General features: G+C 41.1%; 2 protein-coding genes and 1 long non-coding RNA gene across 3 annotated transcripts; all 3 read left to right on the top strand.

Moving 5' to 3' along the window:
- Positions 1-9,492: 9,492 nt before the first annotated feature.
- Positions 9,493-10,534, top strand: LOC135197610 (uncharacterized). Its single transcript, XR_010310629.1, has 3 exons — positions 9,493-9,710; positions 9,940-10,098; positions 10,248-10,534. It is a non-coding gene; the product is annotated as an uncharacterized LOC135197610 (long non-coding RNA).
- Positions 10,535-13,065: 2,531 nt separating this feature from the next.
- LOC135197491 (uncharacterized) lies at positions 13,066-14,409 on the top strand. Its single transcript, XM_064224556.1, has 2 exons — positions 13,066-13,657; positions 13,757-14,409. Exons 1-2 carry the CDS (start codon positions 13,066-13,068, stop codon positions 14,407-14,409), a joined length of 1,245 nt encoding a protein of 414 aa, XP_064080626.1.
- A 2,651-nt stretch (positions 14,410-17,060) lies between these two features.
- LOC135197492 (uncharacterized) lies at positions 17,061-18,117 on the top strand. Its single transcript, XM_064224557.1, has 2 exons — positions 17,061-17,471; positions 17,602-18,117. The coding sequence occupies exons 1-2, from the start codon at positions 17,061-17,063 to the stop codon at positions 18,115-18,117; spliced, it is 927 nt and encodes a 308-aa protein (XP_064080627.1).
- The last annotated feature ends 3,911 nt before the right edge of the window (positions 18,118-22,028 follow it).

A 22,028-nucleotide genomic window follows, 5' to 3' on the forward strand; every position in this document is an offset into this window, starting at 1 on the left:
TGGCCAATTAACTTATAATAATACTAATGAAGTCTCTTAATGTCTCCCCAGTTACATCTTTTGAATGCTTCCCACAAACAGTTATACAGTAAGTCCCCTGTCCCTAGTCACCCTCCACCCCTAGCCCACCCCACCCCCCACCCCCATCCCCTACCTCATAAAGGTGTCAACGTACAGACGGCCAACGAAGAATTGGCGTAGTTTCTTAATTTATTGTTCGTTAAGGAAATATTGCCGTATGCAGGTGCCAGATTATTTACGTAACAATAAATAACATTTCCTTTCAAAGGTGCTATACTTGAAATAAATTACATTAGAATTGAGTAGACTTATTCAACGTATTAAAGATAATTATTTTGCAAAGTAAGAAGGAAAATATATAAACGATGGGCCCACGATTTTCTAATTTTATTCTCAACTATAGCTTCGTGACAGCATACCGAAGATTTTGAAGTTGGCTTTGCTGCCGCTCGAGTCTTTACTCAACGTATCGTATGCACTGGGGTGTTGTCATTTCCGTCTCCTACAGCCGATAAATAATACATCAAGGCGTTAACATTCTTTGAAAACGATGTTTAATTAAACTAAATTTTGTCCTTTGATCAATAAAATAATTTGCATAACACATTTAGTGGGCCTAAATTGGACTTTTGATTTTCCCACATGATTAGCCTATGTCTATACTCTCGGATACGTAATTATTAATGAATATTTAAATCGACAATATATCTATATATATATATATATATATATATATATATATATATATATATATATATATTAATCTGCTTTATTTGAATAATCCCGTTATTCTTGTTTTATTAGCCATGTTCGTCCTTTCTTCTTATCCTTTTCATAATTGCTTAACATAATTAACTCTGACCTAGCTAATTCAAAGTCAAAAAGCAATCATAAAAAAATCAAACGAATATAATATCAGTCTTATTTGTTTTATTCGAATTCCTTGCATATCATCCTGTTTCATTTGGACACGTTGGAGAGCTGTGGGAGTCAAAACTGACGAATACATTAAGAAAGGCTAACTTTCTGTAAAGCTTTCTTAGGTTGATCTTTCTATAGCTATTCATTTCTTCTAAATAGAAATTAATTCAAATTAATTTCACATGTATACCTAGACCTACTCCATAAGCATATTATGAGTAGCTGAAAGGATAAGAAATATGAAAGGTGACGTTCTCGTTTAAGTCTATTTCATATGTTTTTTTTTTTTTTTTTTTTTTTAAGAAAAACCTACTGCTTTAATAAACGGTTGCTCTTTGACGGCTACAGGGTGTAACACGAGTGTATGCACATATTTTGTGGGATGAAAGATAAAGTTTCTTTGAACAGAAAATATTTTATAAACATGCATTTTAAGGCGTCCGTTGTCGGTGCGGGCAATTTTAAAATAACCGTCATCATTAGTGATGCTTTCACGAGATTGGAGTTCGTAGTGAGAAGTCGGATCTAGTCGCCTGAGATGTAGAAGAGAGCGAGGAGTGGGGCTTATAGGAGTGATGGAAGGATTAGGCCTATGTTAATATAGTATCTCCCAATAACATGTATTCTTTAGGTTTTGAAGAAAAAAATGCATGCATCATTGAAACCGTTTCCCTCCCTATCCTTGGTATTCACTGGCCACCGATAAAAAACAAAACAAAAAGAGTAAGCCTAACTGAATCTCTCATCCATCAAGGATAAGTTTGCCTATTCATTAGACTTATTCATTAGACAACTATCAAAGATTTCAAGTGTAGATTTAAAAACCTCTTCCTCTCCATCTAAATTATTCATCAGACACCGTCATAAACGTAGAGCTAGTCATGATTCCTGGTTCAGTAATGTCGTGACGAGGCACTAGAATTCAAAATTCACAAATGAATGTTGCTCAGCAACATTTACACTATGTATTGTCTCTTTTTTTGTGGTGCTTCGAGGTGTTCCACCTAGTCTAGGCCCATGTTCTAATTTTGCCGTTCTTTAAACAATTTGATTTTTCTATGTATGATTCTCTCCGGTTTATTAAGCTTTCTTGATATCTCTCCAACAGGAACTTGCACCGAATGCAGTGCAATAATTGTCTCTCGCTCATCTAGGGATGTTTCTTAGACCGATAAATGACACATTGACATTAGATTCCCGTACACATAACATCAAAAGCAATAGAGTGAGGTCGCCCTGGTTCACACTGTTAGGATAGTTTTTTTTTTTTTTTTTTTTTTTTTTTTTTTTTTTTTTTTTTTTTTTTAAATTTGATAGCATTTTGTGAGATTCCAATGTTTTCTGTAAAATTTAACAAATGGAAAAGTTCAACTACCTTCAACTTAATATTGAAATGATAATTTAAGGACTATGTTTATGCGATACTACTAGTGATAGGTGTCTCCTATCTATTTGGTAATGTATATCTATGGTTGTGATATGACGTATTTTATCACTTCGTTTCGTTCGCATCAATTTTGCTATATGGAAAATAGTTTTACATAATAACATAACATAATGTTCTAAAGATATCAGTGACTGTTTTTAACGTCATTACATATGATTTCTTCCATCTTTGAAAAGAAAAATAGATGAATAAGGCATGGAATAATCGTGGCGTCAGGCAGGTGAACGAAAAATTATGAAACTCTGCCAAGAGTTTTTTGGCCCACAGTACACTCGACAAGAAAACTGAAGATACAGTTTTCATTAGCTTTCGTTCATCCAATTTCCATTTGTTTTTACTGAAAAGACATAATATCGCTAAATTTACTCTATAATATGAAAATATACTGCAAATTATATCATATAAGTTAAAACTGTAAAACAAAACCGTTCAGATACTTAAAAACACGATATATGTCCGAAGTAATTGGAATTTCTCAGAGGGATTCGTTCATAGAGATCTGGTAGATAGAATGTGAATTTCTGATTTTAGTACTATGTATCGCGACGACAATATTTACTCGTTTTGCTTCATGAACGGGGATATATTGCTTCATCGTAAGTGGTGAATGGAATTATTTTAGTTTCTACAAACTTATGTTTGTATTCCAAAGCGATTAAAGTTAGCTGACGTCAATGGCAGTCAATGTTGCGACGGCTCAGGTAGTTGGAACAAATCTAGTTGCATCCGCAAGAGCGTTTTCTATGATGTGAAGAGGAGCCCTAGAACTTCAAGCGGGAAAGCGCTTGAAACTTTGATTACTTTGACGTTGACATGGATCGAATCTAGTTGCTCTTTACAAAGCTAATGTCTTTAAACATAAATTTTAATCAAGGTTAAAGTAGCATGTCAGCTCAAAGATTTTCTGGCTATATGCTCCCATTACAAAGCAGTTCGTAGTAGCCTACAGCCCTACACGACTGCATTTCTTTGCCGCGAGGCTGAAAGATCTCCCACGATATAAAACTTTAATTGCCTGTGCAATACATATTGAGTTATTTGTGGTAATAAATATTTTTACTTAACACAGCTGTTTTCGTGAATGATTTGTGGATGAAACCCGATTTTCAAAATGAAGACTATATCAAGAGAGCAAGAATGACCGCACCCTGTGTCTAAAATTTTCCCCGTCTTTTTACAATCTTTGAATGCTACCTACGGCAACTGTCGAATGTGATCAAGATTAGGGTATGAATTTCTTAGAGAATTGACTTGATTATTATGATCCTTCAAATTTTATCTAGCATAGTGCAGCACGATCTTGGCAGTCATGTCATATCGCGCAAGCATAGGCCTATCGATAGAGATACTTAATTCGTTATATTTTCTTCTGCCTTTCCCCGTCACAAGTCCGCCACAGTACTATAATTCTCTCTCTCTCTCTCTCCACTTCTAAAACATACTTTAAAAATATATATATTACCACTCAATCTCCGAAAGAAAATATAATGAAATTAAGTAGTTATAAATAGGCCTAAGCTTTCACATGAACAGATTTTGCTCCTCTCTCTCTCTCTCTCCCCACTTTTAAATATAATGAATTAAGTATTCCCAAAAGATAGGCCTATGCTTGGGCTCTCTCTCTCTCTCTCTCCACTTTTGAAACATTTGAAAAAATACTATCACTTAATCTCTCAAAGTAAATATAATGAATTAAGTATCTCTATCGATAGGTCTATGCTTGCGCGCGCTCTCTCTATCGTCATAATATTTCATTCTTTATTGTATTGTTCCTCACGATTTCCACAAGTACTGCCCAAATTTTAAAACCCTCTCTCTCTCATTGTTTAAGATCCGTCTTTGTTGGGTTTGCAATGACACAACGTCCTGGAGACTGGACTTTATTACAGGATACTCGGGAGCCAACTGACTCGCAACAGCGTATACAGAATTACCAATAACGGATGCATGCTCGGCAGCGCATGGCCGAAGAACATATCGTACATTCCCCCCTCAAGAATATACTTATACATGGCAAAAATAAAAAGGGGAAAATACAAAACATATCGTACACCCCCCCCCCCCCAAGAACATTCTTATACATGACAAAAAATAAAAAGGGGAAAAATGCCCTTAGATCAATGAGAAATGAGAGACAAGAGAAGAAACAAAAAATTAAAGCTAACTTCTCGATGCATACACAAAAACGAAATAAAATACATAAATTCTCTGAAAAGAAATATCAATTCCTGATGCAATTGCATACAAAAGATAATAACATCAACTCTACAAAGTCCTTGAGCCACTTGGGTTTACCTGCGGCTCTTCTGGGCCTATCACGACGTTGGGCTCCTGTGTGGTGCGTGTCCCCTGTTCTGTCGGGGTATGGTTTGCGGAGGACTCGTGCTGAGACATGGGCGTGCCAGAGGGCGGAGCGATGACTCTCAGGTGTCGTCTGTTTCTTTTTGACAGCCTGCCGCTCCCGTTAAGCTTGACGGTGTACTGACGATGGGGCTTTGTTTCTGTTACTATGCCCGTTCGATCCCATTGCTTGGTAGCTTGGTTTTGTATGCGTACATGGGTACTAGTTCGATGGGCGGCAGTCTTCTGGTAGTGCCAGGGATGCGCATCGCCTCCTGCGACCTTGCCACTTGTAACTCCCTTCGACGTATCGTCCGGCTCCAATATCTGTCTACTAACAGGTGTCTCCTGGCCGTCGGTCCAAACCATCGCGCAGCTGGCGACCCGTTGCAAGCTGAGACGGCGACTTGTTAATTTCCCTGAGAGGAGTGTTGAGATACTGAAGTATCGCAGGGCCGTTTTGTCCGACTCAAGGGCTCCACCCTTTAAGTAATTTTTCCCGGAGTACAGCCTCTTCGCCGATTTGACAGCTGCTTCTGCCCTGCCGTTAGACTGGGGATACTGGCCGACGACAGCCGGACCTTGACCCCCCATCTCTTGAAGAAGGCCTCCATCTCCTCGCTGGCCAAGTTCGTGCCTCCGTCAGTTGATATTTGTTCTGGAGCTCCCCAACGCGAGAAATATGATCGAAGGTGATTACTGATTTTGTTAGACGTGGCACCATTGGGGGAATGAGCCACTTCTAACCAACCTGTTAGTCTATCCGCATACACCATGTATACCACTGCCTTCTATCTGGAACATATCTGCGACGACTTGCTGGAAGGGATATTCCGCAGGCGGCGTGTGTATCATTTCTTCAGGAGGCAGTGAGGGGGCATGTTCATCGCATGAAGTACATCGGGCGCGGCAATGCTGAAGGTCCCCTTCTATTCCCGGCCAATAGACCGACTGCCTGGCCCTTCTAAGCATCGAGTCGAGGCCTTGGTGTCCTGCGTGTAGGTTAGCGGCTACCTGGCGCGTAAATCCTCGGGTATAACCAAGCGAACACATCCTTGGTCCACTGAGTATGTCACTAGATCCTGGTTGATGGCTAGCCGGTCCCGAACGCTGAAGAAGTGGCGAAGGCAAGCGAGTTCTTGCGACTTCTGTTGGGGCCAGTCGCCCGCTGCAACCCTTGCAAGCAAGAGCTGATATACAGGGTCGTTAGATGCGGCGCTCCTGACGCAGTCTTCATCCAACACGATGATATCCGGTTCCAAGGCGGCCACGGTTGCACATGCCACTGCCACTTGAATGTCGTCCTCCAAATCCACGTCGGAAGCTTCGCGGGTGCTCGCATGGTCGGGTACCTTGAAAGAAAATCCGCGGCAGTGTTCCTTTTTCCGGGCAGGTATTTCATGTGGAACTTGAACTGGAGTGTCTTCTCTTTCAGGTTGAATAATCTCGGGTTGATGACGTCCTTGAGGGCTCTGTCACCCAGCAGCTTGACGAGAGGACGGTGGTCCGTGATGATGGTGAGATTAGGACACCCAAGTAGGAACAGCCTGGCCTTCCGCAAGCACCAGGTAACTGCCAGGGCTTCTCCTTCTACGGGGGCATACCCAGCTTCAGAGGAGGTGAGGTGTCGACTACCACACAGGGCAAGGCGCCAGCCGCCCTTGCAACAAAAGGGGCTGTCAGCTGACTGACAAATACAATACTGCTGAAGGACTACGAACCCGATACCTTCTTTACTCCAATCCGTCATTATCGTCGTAGGGCGTGTTTTGTCGTAATATGCCAAGCCATCCTTGGCTAATTGACAGATGACCTCCTGTGCCTGCCGGAGTTTGTCACGTAGCTGACTATCCCAGTAAACGTTTTTTCCAGTGGGCTTTCTGAGGAGGTCCCTAAAGGGCTCCATGATGGGCGCCGTTGCAAGGAAGGGAGCTAACTGATTCACGAACCCGAACCACGACCTAATATCCGTGATGGAGGGCTTCTCTGGCATATGGAAGTTACGAATGGCGTCTAGTCGTTCGTCTGCGGGTTTGTATGACTCCCATCCCAGGTAATAACCGACGAAAGTGACCTCTCTCTTGCAGAATTTAAACTTCTCGGGCTTGAGTGTGATACCTGCAGAGGCACACGTTGACAGGAATTCATATACATGCCAGAACGCCTCTTCAATGCTGGTGATCGTATAGCAAAGTGTCGTCAATGCATTTATGCTTTCTGGTGATGTCTTGCAGGGCATCATCAAACCTTTTTGTGTAGGCGTCCGACGCCGAACAGTGACCCATGGGCGTTCTACGATAACGGTATCGTCCCCATGGAGTGATAAAGGTCGTAAGCGGGCGGCTGTCTTCGTCCAATTCCACTTGATGGAAACCCCAGTGGGCGTCCGCCGTAGTCTTGTACGTATGAATGGGGATGCTTGAAATCATGTCGAAGGGTGCCGGTGTATGATGAGTTTCCCGAAGACAGTGGGCGTTGAGGCGCTGGAAGTCTACTGTGCGGCGAGGTTGACCCGTCTTCTTGGCGACAACGACCATCCTTGCACACCATTTCCGTTGCATCCCCCACTGGGACTGGTTCTATCACGCCCTTCAGAACGTCCTCGTCAAGTTGAGCCTTGACCTCCTCTTCCCAATGCTTAGGGATTGTCGTGGGCGTGTGACAGGCATAAGGCACGGCATCAGGCAACAAATGGATGTGGTGCTGCTTGCCCGTCATGACAGGTAACGGTTCCCTGGTTGTATTAAAGGTTGTTGAAGAGAAATGCCGTAATAACCACTCCTCAAGTCTCGGTATATTCTCCTCCACAGGTGGGATGGGTAAGGTGGCTGGCTTCATTGTCTTAGGGGAGTTAGGCCGTGCGACGTCTTCATTAAGCACATTAGCTGATGCAACGAGATGGTAGGGGTGAGGGAAGTCAGGGGGTACTATTCCCAGCTCCTTACAAGCATTCAGCGATATATAGAAGTTCTTGGCACAAAGTAAACCTCCTGCTTCGTGCGTCGCCCACCTATATCAATGAAGCATGCCGTTGATCCAAGACATCTCACTCGGAGATTAGCTACGTCCCTCAGAACCTGCTCGCGGCTGCAACTCCAGTGAATTTATTTGCAGTCTTGAGAGAATCGTGGGTCCGGCAACGCAGATTCTGTGCTCCTGTGTCTGCTACGACGATGTGGATACTGAATTCCCGTTTCTATGGGAAACACAAGCCTTGATCGTGGGGTGGGGGGAGAGGTGCGTGTCTGCAACAATCGCTAAACTCGAGGCAAGCGGCGCTTTCTTCGTGTTCCTGCAGCATTTCTGAAAGTGCCCTACCTTTTGGCACCCGTGGCACGCATCACCTCTTGCTGGGCATGACGCTCGACCAAAGGGATGGCGCCCCCCACAATTTCCGCAACGCTTCACATTGGAATTGCCGCGCAACACCGCGACGTCTGGCTCTACGTCATCAATGCCTGTGACGTCATCACTCGAGGCGCCAGCAGACCCCCCCCCTCTCACTGATAGCGACGCGCGGGACACTTTCAACATCTTGGCGTGCAGCTTCGAAAGTGCAGCACAGTGCCTGAAGGGCATCGACACTCTTAAATGTCTCACATGCCTGAAAAACATGCCTCTTTAATACAGGGTCACTGAGGCCTACCATTATTTTCCGCAACAGCATGTACTCTATTAAACACTCCCCGCATTTGGGACACTCAAAATCACAGTCGGTGGCCTTCTGAGCACACCTCGAAAAATAGTCGCTCACTAATTCCTCGCGCCCTTGTGCGAGGGCAAAGAATTCAGACCACTGAACTGCCTGATTCGATGACCGCAACACAATATTCCCGATGGCGTCCAGAGCCGCGTCTGGGGCGAGGGCATTCCATTTGGCATCTGAATACCGAGCGTCCAGTGCACGTTGCAACGCCGGTACACAGTTGAGCCTAATGTGCAGGACAACATCCTGCGGCGGGAACTTGTTAAGGTGAATCCAATACGTCATCGAAAACGTCTCCAGGATCTGAACGCTGCCCCGAAGACATTACCGCCTCACACTTCTCAGGGGCAGCAGAGACAGGAACTTTACCGGCACGTGCTCCTGAACCGGGAAGGGCATCCTGAAGGGAACGGATGGCACGCTGCTGGTCTGCAAATAACGTCTGTGCTTGCATGATGGCCTGTGACAAGGCCCTTGGCATTGCAGGTGAGGCACGCCTCGGCGTGGCCTGGGGTGGTCGACGTATCTGGGGCATGGCTTGGTCCTTATCCTACTCACTGCGCCATGTTGGGTTTGCAATGACACAACGTCCTGGAGACTGGACTTTATTACAGGATACTCGGGAGCCAACTGACTCACAACAGCGTATACAGAATTACCAATAACGGATGCATGCTCGGCAGCGCATGGCCGAAGAACATATCGTACAGTCTTTAATTGCGTATGAATTTTACATCAGTTTAGCGTCAAACATTACTAATAAATAAGGTTTTACAGTAGGTTTTAAAAAAGGATGATCGATATTCTAACCTGAACTGACGTTACCAAACCAATATTAACGAATAATATAGAGCCTGTTTCTACATTCAAGTATAAATGATTATAGGACCTCAACAGAATCTTTATGGTGCAGAGTTGATGGAAATCTAGAAAGCAACAAACGCTATGATTTTGAAGCTCCGCCCCCTTTCAAGAGTTGCCAGGTGTGGCATTATTGAACAATATATGTCCGAAGATTTAAAAAAACTGTATCTTAATTTTCCTTGCCGAGTGTACCTCCCGTGGTTTTGAGACGACAACGCCAAACTTTGGGTTTAGCCTTGCAGAGACAGACCCATGTTCCTGGGTCACGTGACCAGAGGTGCAAAGGTCGGGTCTGTGGAAGAGACAGAAGTGAAACAAAATTCTACAAAGGTGTCCAGCAGGCGCTTTGGGAGGGAAAGAAGGAAAGCAAAATCTGCATTCCTCGTGTTAGTACCACTGTCAAGAAAAAAGGTAAGTTTTGTTGAGTGTAGTATTTTTTACCTATAAATATTTTTTAAGTAATAGCTAAAATTGTAGCCTCTTGGCACCACTTATTGTTGTAAAACAATACATATGAATTGCCATCTGTAATATATTATAATAATTATTCATTGCAGTACCCCTTCATGCTTGTATAACATGAATTTCTTTTAAAATCAAATCACACTGAACACTTTCTGCATTCTATTTCCTATTCAAGTTCCAAAGAAGACCAAAACCCAAAAGAAGAAGAACCAAAATGCTAAGAAGAAAAATCACAAGAAAATGAATCAATGCGGGAAGGAAAAACCAGTAATGAATAAGCAGAAACCAAATCAGAAGAACAAGAAAATGCAGGCAGAGGGTCTTGGCAAAATGGGTAAGTCTAGCAATCAGAAAATGTTTGAACTGTTTTGGACGGTGTTGGCAAAATTCTTATTTTATATCTTCCTCTTCTTTCTTTTCTTCATATATCTGCAGTTATTTGCCACTGAATATATCTCTTATTATTATTATTATTGCGTCTAGGGGACGCCAAACCGGACAGCCAGAACCAGACTATAGGTGCTTGACCCAGAGAGCACTGCCAACGATCCTCCTGGGTAACAACCTGCACCTGCGATCATGTAGGTTTCGTCCTGTTGGAGTACAGGCCCGCCTGCAGTGGCCCGGGGGACTGTAGGACAGTTGGGGGCTTTATCACCTGTGCTGCAACGCCTGGGGTCTGAATCCGTGACTGCAGTAGTGGTTATCGAATGAGCTTAGATGTAAAAACCTGTTATCGTAAGTTTTCGCGGGAGCTTTTGTTTTTGTTCATAGGTCTGTGCTCTAATGACGTGTGTATGTATGATGATATGATTTGTATATATGCACACACATACACATGCATATATATATATATATATCTATATATATATATATATATATATATATATATATATATATATCTATATATATATATATATATATATTTTATTTATATATATATATATATATATATATATATAATATATATATATATATATATATATCATGCATATATATATATATATATATATATATATATATATATATATGCCTGTGTGTGCATATATACAAATCATATCTTATCCCCGGGGTCATGGTTTGAACTGAAATTCATTTTTACCTGGTAATCGGTGATTTTATCCTTACTGCCATAACAACTCAAACTCCACAGTGCTTATTTGATTGTAATTATACACGTTTTGGTCTTAATTCACCCCAAATTGCACTTGAACTACGTTGCTGTTCCCACAAACGTGGGCAGCACACGACTACACTGTTTATGAGGTGCAAAGCTTTATTCCGTTAATTGTTTATCTTACTCATTATTTAGTTTAACTTTACTTTATGTTACTTCAAAATGTTTATTTTAATTCATGTCTATTATCCCTTTTTTTGCAACCAAATTAACCGCCAAAAATTACAGATATTTTTAAAGTAGATATGAGCAGACGACGGCATAATCATCGTTGCCAATTTAGTGGAGCTTCACACATACGCCGATGAATTCTAGTTGTCATCGTAATGCAATAATGATAAAATTGCTCTAATATGTATATATACCACAAATAGATATGCTAATTTCACTTATTTTCCCGGTTTTGTGTAAGTTGTGATGGCAGTAAGGATAAAACCACCGATCACCAGGTAAAAATGAATTTCAGTTTAAACCATGACCCCGGGAATAAGAAGTTTCATTCATTTACTAATTAGGCAACAAAATATTGTTTTATTGTGCTGATTACAACTGCAATCTTGAGTAAGATCAATGAACATTACATATATACGCTAATATTGTTTAAATGAATGCTGGGAAGGACGTGAAATCCATACCAGTTACGAATGGCACCTCAGTCGGTCAACGCCATATTGGATTTAAGAACTGCCTTGAAAACATATATTTTACGAAGACTTCACATTCTTATTTTAGTTCGTATGGCGCTTTCATATAACACATTATGTTAGCGAAACTTCAATCTTTTGAATGATATGCTTAAAGATGTAATTGTATTCTTGTTTCACCAATTAAATATAGAGTGAATAAGGCTGATCCACCCGATGACGATGGATCCAAGGCGGTGTTTCCCCCTAGCCCATACCCAATATATATATTACCCTAGACAGAAATGTTTGGCTACATATTTAAATTATTACCCTATATACACTATTATATCTATATATAATATATATAATTATATATAAATATATAAATTTATTATATATATATAATAGAGATATATATATAATGCAACTCTGAAAATGTTGGAAATTTTGTAAGGTTTTAGCCTAATTAGGTAATTCATTAGCTAGCCAAAAATTATAAATTTTTATTAGAATAGTGGAACCTTGACATAGGAAAGTCCCCACTTACGAAAAATCCAAGTTATGAAAGCAAAGACGAAGATTTTTTTGCTTCTGCACACGAAAATAATTCAGGTTACAAAAGGGTGTACTGTATAGTCTGAGATTCGCCCAGACCACCAAGAACAATTTTAAAACTTGCGCGCCGCCAACTGAGTAGACTCGCCACCATCCTCCCGCTCTCCCATTGGTTCCTGATGCTAGTAAGATCCTGCTCTCCTATTGGTCAGCATCTCTCCCATCATGCATCTATGTAAAGGCATCCTTCGGCCACTTCATTGCACCAGCGTTATCGTACACAAGCGGAATCCGTTCGTTCACACGTACGTATTTGGTTTGCTAACGTAAATTCGTGTTAGTGGATGTTGTAAATTTATTTGTACATATACATTTTTTAACCTTTAACGAAGTCACTGCTAAGAGCTACAAAATAACTATACCCCATTTTCTTTAGTATAAGCTCTGCAGAAAAATTAATATTATATTTTGAATAACTTCATTGACTTTACTTAGCAATTATTAATCCTTTGGTTTTTCTGGCACATTTCTGAAAACTCGTTAGGCGCACGGAAGAATTGTGTGCTTAACAGCCTGTTTTATACCATTTACTAAATTACTAGAGAACACTCGGTGGAAGGAATTACCCTCGTAATTTTGTAGAGTATGTATATTCCTTCAATCTTCCCACTGAGTGAAACAAATTTCCCACACAGGAAGATTGGCATCACCAGCGGGATGTTTTAAGGCCTGTGTTGTTGTCCAGGGATTTTTTTTGTTACCTTTGTTACCTTTTAAACTCATAAAATGTCTGCGACACAATTAGCATATTCCCTCCTACTTTATGAGGAAACCTGCAAAGTTCTATGCACAAGCGCTGCAGACCTCATTCAAAGGGCAAGTGATGTTGAGTCCTCGACCTTGGAGACATATCGTCTTAGGCTAGAGTCTCAAATAAAGAAGTATGAAGAACTCAACTTTCTTTAAGTACTTAGTTCAACTTGGAGAAGAAGGGTTCTCTGAGCAAGACCCTGATAGAACACAGCTCACTGCAAAGCAGCGTCATGCCAACCAAGTCATCATACAGAGCACTGAAGTTTTGGAGAAACTAAAAATCATTTGCATGGAAGCCAAACCCAAGAGTATTGCAACAGAGTTTAGGCCATTGCATAAGGTTAAGTTGCCGTCTTTATCACAACCAGAATTTGAAGGAATCGATGGAGAAGGGGCCCCCTTTTGGGATGTTTTCGAGTCTAACGTTCACTCTCGTCCAGACTTGAGAGCTGTTGACAAATTTAATTACCTGAAGGGATGTTTGAAGGGTGAAGCTCTAGCGCTGATTAAAAATATCCTTGTCACGAATGAAAACTATTTAGATGCCATTGACATGTTGAAGAAAACTTATGCGGATCCAGAGAAAATAACCTCATCTCTAATTTGTCAAGTAGCAGGCCTGCCTAAACCTTCTGCAGATCTGGATTCACTACGTGGCTTTCGGGCTAAACTTGAACAATTTGTTAGAGGCATAGAAAGAAACAAACCTAATTCGGATCACTGTACCTAGATACTTGGTGCTTTAGTTTTCCAAAAACTACCTGGCAAAGTGAAAGAACAAATCCAAAACAAGTGTAGACGGGACTACCCCTCACTCCTAGATATTAGAGAGGGGCTAGGAAAGATAACCCTGACCTTGTCTTCTTTGGATTTTGAACCCAGGGATAAGAACAAGGATTACTCCCATAGAAAACCCAAGCATAACCAAAGTTCTAATAGACCAGGTAATCAGACCAAAACTCAGGTTAGTTCTTACACCCCTAAGAAACATGATGTTACGAATCTGAGTATTTCTGTCACTCCAGGTCAGCCTATTAAGACGGCTAGAACTCAAAGTGGTGTATTCTGTGATAGACCAGAACATAAAGCCTACCAGTGTGACATTTACAAGACCACGCAAGAACGCATTTCAAGACTTACCGCACAAAATCGTTGCGTGAAATGCACTTCATCTAACCATGAGACAACAGATTGTCTTGTAAAGTTCCACAAATGTCTGTCATGTAAAACTGGACTACACCATTCAGCATTGTGCCCTGATTCCTCAACTGAAGTCTCTGCTGTGAACTATTGTGGAGACAATAACAGTGACAAAGACTTAAAGTCACAAACAAGTGGAATTCTCCCTACCGCCTTAATGAAAGTGGTGTGTCCGCCCTCAGGCAACACCAAGGAACTCAGATCACTGTTTGATTCTGGGGCGCAACGCACCTTCATCACACAAGAGGGATTGGAAGAGTGTAAACTTGTATGAGACAATCCTGTCCAACTGAGCATCAGTGGGTTCTGGGATACCAAAGAACCTAGAGAATATAGTACGGTCACTGTACCTATCAGGGTAAACGATGACAGCCTTGCAACTTTAAAGGCTATTGTCGTACCTAAACTACCTCAGAGCGCTAGGCCTCGTGGACTCTGCAAGATAGTCTCTGAACTGAAGAGCCAGAAGGTAACCCTAGCTGATCCTAACTTGTCAAGTAGTCAGGTTGACCAGGTGAAACTGCTTGTTGGCATAGATCACTACTTTGACTTTATCCTTTCTCCACAAGCAAACGGAGTGAACCTGATTGAGTCCTCCTTAGGATATCTGGTCGCTGGTAAACTGCCTATACTCTGTTTTTTTTCATCTGTCCATTCGCCTGTGGTGTTTTTGTATGGCAACACTGCGTCTCGGGCTTTAGACAGTTACATTCAGCTTACATTCAACGATTATAATAATATCCTATTTCGAATGTTAACGGTGTAATTCGAATATAGTAAATTATTAAAACACTTTTCAGTTGCAAATGTACGCCCATATATCCTTTTATTTACCTAAAACTTACACATAGCGTAACTATCTAAAGCCCGGGACGCAGTGTTACCATACAAAAACACCACAGGCAGATGGACAGATGAAAAAAAACAGAGTATAGTAATGACACCCCTATCAGTGCTCATTCTGTAACTATAATGAGACAAGCAGTTGATGAACCTTCCAAAGCTGCTCTAGAGATACCACTTGAGATGTCTGATAGTAAATTTGCTGAAGACCCCATCCAACAGCTTTGGACCCTAGAATCAGTCGGAATTGTTGATCAAGATATGTCACCTGAGGATAAATTTGTGCTGGAAGAATTCAAGAATTCCATCAATATGGTTGAAGGATGATATGAGGTATCTCTCTCCATCAATATGGTTGAAGGATGATATGAGGTATCTCTCCCCTGGAAAGTCGATAAGAAACAACTCCCTACCAACTTAGCACTCTCGAGGAAAAGACTGAACAGTACTATTCACAAGCTGAAACAAACTAATAAATATCTGGAAATTTATGACCAGATCATCAAAGAACAACTGTCTCTCGGCTTCATTGAAACAGTGCCAGAAGAAGACCAAAAACAGACAAATGTCCATTACTTACCCCATTTACCTGTGATTAAGGATTCAACTACAACGCCTATTCGTATTGTATTTGATGCAAGTGCCCGGATGGACAAGCAAGCCCCTAGTCTGAATGATTGCTTATACTCTGGCCCATCCTTGACTAGTCATCTAACCGACTTGTTGAAATTCCGTCTCGACCCATTTGCGGTATTGGCAAACTATCTAACAGGTGGGATGATGTTTTACCACCAGAACTTCAAGAAGAGTGGTCAAAGATCAAGAAAGACCTTGAGAACATATCATACCAGGAATTCCCACGCTTCACAGCCAACAGAGGGACCAACTACTCTCTTCACGTATTCTGTGATGCTAGTGAAAAGGCCTATGGGGCTGCAGCCTATTTGATGGACCAACACGAAGGTGCCAACCTGGTTTTCTCTAAAGCAAGAGTCGCCCTTCTCAAAAAGAAGAGCATACCACAACTTGAGCTGACTGCCAACTATAGTGCAGTCAAAATAGCTGACTACCTCAGAACCGTTTTCACTACCGATGGTGTCAAGATTACTGACACTGTCGGGAATTTTCTCGACTTTTATTATATGATTCGTGCCTGGATGTTCTGGGCAGATGACAAGGCCTTGAGGAGGCGCGCACTCTAAAACTCTTATGGTGAGATACAATAAAATTTGGTCAACATAACAGTTTTATTACGAAAAAATAAACATTTAAATACATTAACAGTACACCGAAACTAAAGTTCCTAGCAGAATTCCACAGTACACGCAGTTTTGTACTGCTTTCACCAATTTAATACAATTACCTGAAAATTCTCATGGCCTTTATATGTTGCAGCACATAGGTTCTTTGATGTCACGTGCTGGCAAAACACTAAGTCCATAACTGGACGCAAAATCTGCAAAATACGAGACCCATAGACTCAATATCACAAACAAATAACATCCTTGCACTGGCAGCTTTCATTTGCTGCATAAATCGAGTCCCTCATCGCAGGGATGGCACATATATACGTGGATAAAGTTAACTTACTGTTACGACGGAATTCGACCTAGCATGGCGATGGCTGGGAGTCGGAGAATTGAAAGACACACAAATTTTACGGTACTTATTCGGATCAGGGTTCTGGGCAGGAATGAAGCGTCGCTTCGCCCTTCTTTAAAAGAAACTTACGCTTTCCCGCGTGAACTACAGAATCCTTGTAATTCAGGCGGGAATCATCGATTATTTCGACATTACGTATATCACTAAATCTATTTTATTCTTGAATGTGAAATATGACTGTTACGTTATTATTTAAGATCAAGGAATTGACTTAAAGTTCTGGCTGAAGGCCGTAATCTGCAAATTCTTTAATGGCTACGGAGTCCTTGGCTCCAAATCTCTACATCGATAATTTATCTCGTACTAGTGATTAGCAAATTATATTTATTAATGAAAATTCATAACGTCCTTTATACTATAAGACGCGCTCCTTCCCCAATTTAACGCAACACTTGTGAAGTTAAATGGCGGGGATTTCGAATGATCAGTTCGAAATTCACGACAGACACCGTCATATGGTCTGACAGTAAAGTTGCCCTACACTGGATTCAGAACAACAAATCTAAAAATGTCTATGTCCGCAACAGGGTGAATGAGATAAGTCAGGTCACTGAAGTGAGGTACCTCTGTGTACCTGGTGAAGAAAACCCAGCAGACCTTGTCTCTAGAGGAATTTCCATGCAGCAGTTTAAGAAAAGTCAAATTTGGTTCCATGGCCCAAGTTGGCTCCCGAACCCAGAGATGTGGCCAGAGCAGGCAGATATATCTACATGCTACCCACCTGAAACACCTGAAGAAGTTTTAACTACAGTTGTCAGTGAAGAAGCTACTTGTCCCATAGAGATCCGTAGGTTCGCTTCCCTTCCTAAACTTATAAATGTCACTAAGTTAGTAATTAAGTTCACTAGGCTCCTTAAACGTACCATTGGGAATTGTACAACTAAGAACTCGGGACCCGTAAACTCTGAAAATGTCGAAGTACAGAACTGAAGCATTACGAATTCTTATTGGCTTCTCACAGAGTCAGTATTTCCCAGAGGAGTTGTCATACCTTAACAAGAATTCCCACAAAATTCCAACCAGAATTAAATGCCTAGGCTTGTTCCTGGATGAGAGTGGACTTTTGCGATGCACTGGGAGACTACAAAATGCGGACCACCTTCCATATAGCAGTAAATTTCCTCTGCTTTTGCCTCCAAATTCTCCTTTGACTGGACTTATAGTCATTCAAGCACATGAAAATGTTCTTCATGCAGGCGTTCAAGACACAATTTGCAAGGTGAGAGAAGAATACTGGATACCAAGACTGAGACAGTGTGTCAAGAAGATGAAAACGAAGTGTCACCTATGTAACTGTCTGGAAGGACCTGCCTTGCGCAGGCCTCTTCCACCACCTCTACCAGCTTGCAGAGTGAACAGTCTCTGGCCATTTGAGGTGATCAGAGTAGATTTGACTGGACAAATTCTTATCTGCAATCCAGCCACTAAAGAACTGGACAAGGTTTACATAGTCGTGTTCACTTGTACCTCAACATGAGCTTGTCACCTGGAAGTGGTAAAAGACTTAACCAGCACTGCATTTCTCAATTCCTTCAGGCGATTCACTGCACGAAGATCTTGCCCCCGTCATATGATTTCTGACAACGCCACTAACTTCAAAACTGGCTCTTCCTTGATTCAGTCTTTGTATGATGACACTGACGTACAGTCCACATTGACTAGGGAAAATTGTAAATGAAAATTCAACACACCTAGGGCACCCCATCAAGGAGGCTTCTATGAGAGGATGGTTGGCAGTGTCAAATCAGCACTAAAGAAAGCTATATTCAAGAAGAGGATTAATTCTGACAAACTGAATACCATTGTCACTGAGATAGAGCGTCGTATTAACAATAGACCTCTTACATATGTGGATGCTACATCTCCAGATACCATCGATGCCCTTACCCCTTCTCACCTGTTGTATGGCTACCGGCTAAACTCGTTACCCACTACCATAGACCGGGACTACCTGAATGACCCAGATTTTGAGCTTGACCACAAACAATGTAATGAGAGACTCAAGTTTGTATCTCAGGTAATACATGCATTCCAGGAACAGTGGGAGAAGGAATACTTGCAGTCCCTAAGAGATAGACACTATTTCAACAGGGACCCAACCCAACCATTCCAAACTAAGATTAAAGTAGGAGATGTGGTGTTAGTACATAATGACACCCCTCGTTGCATGTGGAAATTGGCAAGGGTCATTCAGCTGATGCCCAGCTCTGATGGACTGGTCAGAGTTGTGAAGCTGCAGTGGAGAGACAACTAGGTCAGTTGACAAACTTTACCTGCTGGAGGTCTCTAAGCCAGAGGATGTGTATACTGTAGAAGCTGCGGAGAAAAATTTAGGAGACAGTCAAAATTCTGAAGGCTATCAAGCAGAAGAAGAGAGACCGAAGAGAAGAGCTGCCACCAACTCGAGACGATTCTTACAGCAGTTGATTAATGATGAAGCTGTTTAACCTAACACAAAACTGTGTGTTTTGTGTTATCTCCCCCGGGAGGATGTTGTAAATTTATTTGTACATATACATTTTCTAACCTTTAACGAAGTCACTGGATGGATGGATGGATTATGAAATCTAGGGACAAGCCCAAGCACTGGGACCTATAATGGTCATTCAGCGCCGTAATGGAATGAAATAAATAATCTGATAATTAATGAAATGTAATTGAACGTGATGATAATCTGATGTGAATGAAACTTAAAACCTTATTTCATTAAAAAAAATAAATAAAATAAAAAATTATATAATTTTTTTATATTAAAATACAATTAAAAGTATAACTGCATACACTTGTGTGTATTAGGTGAAAGGTAAAACTGAATATTATTAAAATAAGTCAAATTTTATAGTAAATATCAATCTCTTTTAAGAACTTTACAAGATTATTGACATCAACATCATCTCCTAAAATATAAGAAAGTTGTTTCCCTGAAAGACCGAATTTCCTGCGGGCAGCACCATACACTGGGCAACAGACCAGAATATGCTCAACTGTCAACAGGCAGTCACAGCGAGCACAGACTGGAGCCTCACTTCCTTCAAGTATAAAGCTGTGTGTCAATCGGGAATGGCCAATACGAAGTCTCGTTAAAACAATCTCGGTCCTCCTGTCTCTATGAAACGAAGACTGCCAAAACTTCAAATTAGGTCTGATTGCTTTCAGCTTCTTGTTTCTGGCAAGGAGGTTTGAGGACCATCGCTCCTGCCATTTGTGGCGGATATAGCTTCGAATAGGAGACTTCATATCAATGTATGGAACTTCATGGATATCCAGTGATCTTTTATTACATACTCTTTTTGTTGCTCTATCAGCTTTTTCATTACCTTTGATCCCTACATGGGCAGGAACCCAGCAGAACGAAACAGCTTTGTGTTTGCAAGAAATTCGAAACAGCCACTCTTGAGCTTGGAGAATCAAAGGATGTGATGTATTACAAATATTAAGACTCTCCAAAACACTTTTAGAATCCTAATATATAACAAATTTCTTCTTCTCGGTACGATGAACAATAGCTAATGCTCTATTAATGGCAGAAAGTTCTGCTGTATATACTGTAGCCGAATTTGGTAGTTTTGCAGCCTCACAAGTGTCTTCTGTAATTACGGCTAGCCCAACTCCCTCTCTTGACTTGGAACCGTCTGTATAAATCTTATACGCACCATCATGAGTTACATCATGTTCTAAGAATAAACTCTTTGCCATTTTATCAGAAAGGTTCTTCTTGACCATAGTTTTGTTACAAACTTTTGCTATAGGGATAAGCCATGGGGGGAATCTGGAGGCAACTAACTGAGAAACATTCTGATTTTTTAGGGTATCATTATTCACTTCTTGATGTAGCCTTATCTGGAAGGGGACAGATGACCTTGTTTTAAATTTCCTGTTGTCAAGTTGGCGAATGACCTTATTGGAAGGATTTTCGGAACTGCTTTTTAAGTGCATTATGTAGCGCAGACCCAGTTCCTCCCGTCGTAAGTCAAGTGGCAGTTGATGGGTATCTACATACAGACTCTCAACAGATGTTCGGAATGCACCAGAGCAAATTCGTAATCCCATGTTATGGACAATATTGAGGTCGTTAAGAATCAATAGCTTTCTGTAGATATCGGCATGCAGATATAGCATCGTAGGCAGTGCAGTAAATGGCCAAATCATCCACAAACAATGAAGCTCGAACTGGGCTTGGAACTTCATCCAAGATGCTATTTATGGCGACAGCAAAGAGGGTCACACTGAGAACACTTCCTTGTGGAACACCTTCCTCTTGTTTAAAGGGGGACGACAGAAAGTTCCCTACTCTCACTTTTATTAATCTCTCGGATAGGATGGAATGAATGAACCGAATTAAGTTGCCCTTAATACCCATTTTCTGTAGTTGTTTAAGAATTCCATTACGCCAAGTAGTGTCATAAGCTTTCTCTAAATCAAAGAAGACCCCTATTGTCTGACACTGATTGACAAAACCCTGCTGAATTTGGTTGGAGAGTCTCATAAGTGGGTCGAGGGTAGATCTATTTTTACGAAACCCAAATTGGAAAGGAGAGAGAAGCTTATTTGATTCTAAGTGCCATACCAAGCGATAATTTATCATTTTTTCCATTAACTTGCAAACACAGCTTGTTAGTGCTATAGGTCTATAACTTGAACTTTGTTGGGGATCTTTATTTGGTTTTTGAACGGGGATTATGATGGAAATTTTCCAGGATCTCGGCATAACTCCAGTCTCCCAAATCTTATTAATGATCTTAAGAAGGTAGCGTTCGGCCTCTTCAGGTAGCTTTTTAAGCATTATATATAAATTAGTATCTTCACCAGGAGAAGTGTCATCTGTTGAAGAGAGTGCTTCATGTAGTTCTTGAAGAGAGAATCTTGCATTGTATGCCTCCCGGTTATCACCAGATAGATTCAGATTGACCTGAGTGTTCCTGATTCTTTGGAATTCACTAGAATAGTTTTTGGGGCTAGAAATGCTGGAGAAATATTGACCCAATGATTCAGCTACATCTGAAGGGTTTGTAATGAGGTTATTTCCTACTCTCAAAGAGGGAGTTTTGGGTGGCACAAACTTCCCTGCTAGTTTTCGTACCTTTTTCCATACAAACATCGATGGTGTTTTAGAGTTAATTCTATTTATATAATAAATCCAAGTGTCTTTCTTGGCACGACGGAAGTATCGGCGTTGTTTTGCCATTGCTCGCTGATATATTGTTTTAGAAGTGGATGTGCCACTTGATTTGTATTTCTTGTAGCATCTTCTAGTAATTTTTCTTAAGGTGGCACACTTTTTGTCCCACCATGGAACTGTTGGTCTCCTTGGCTTTCCAGTAGTTTTTGGAATAAAGGCTTCTGCACTGGCTAATACAGTGTTTGTCCAATACTCATATGCTTCAATAT

The sequence above is a fragment of the Macrobrachium nipponense genome, chromosome 21 (genome assembly GCF_015104395.2).
Source record: "Macrobrachium nipponense isolate FS-2020 chromosome 21, ASM1510439v2, whole genome shotgun sequence".
Taxonomy (NCBI): Eukaryota; Metazoa; Arthropoda; class Malacostraca; order Decapoda; family Palaemonidae; genus Macrobrachium; species Macrobrachium nipponense.

Coding starts and splice junctions, on each gene's coding strand:
- LOC135197491 (XM_064224556.1), top strand. CDS start 13,066: ATGAAGAACTCAACTTTCTTTAAGTACTTAGTTCAACTTGGAGAAGAA. Junction 13,658..13,756: donor CAAACCTAATTCGGATCACT/GTACCTAGATAC, acceptor CCTCACTCCTAG/ATATTAGAGAGGGGCTAGGA.
- LOC135197492 (XM_064224557.1), top strand. CDS start 17,061: ATGATCAGTTCGAAATTCACGACAGACACCGTCATATGGTCTGACAGT. Junction 17,472..17,601: donor TTATAAATGTCACTAAGTTA/GTAATTAAGTTC, acceptor GGCTTCTCACAG/AGTCAGTATTTCCCAGAGGA.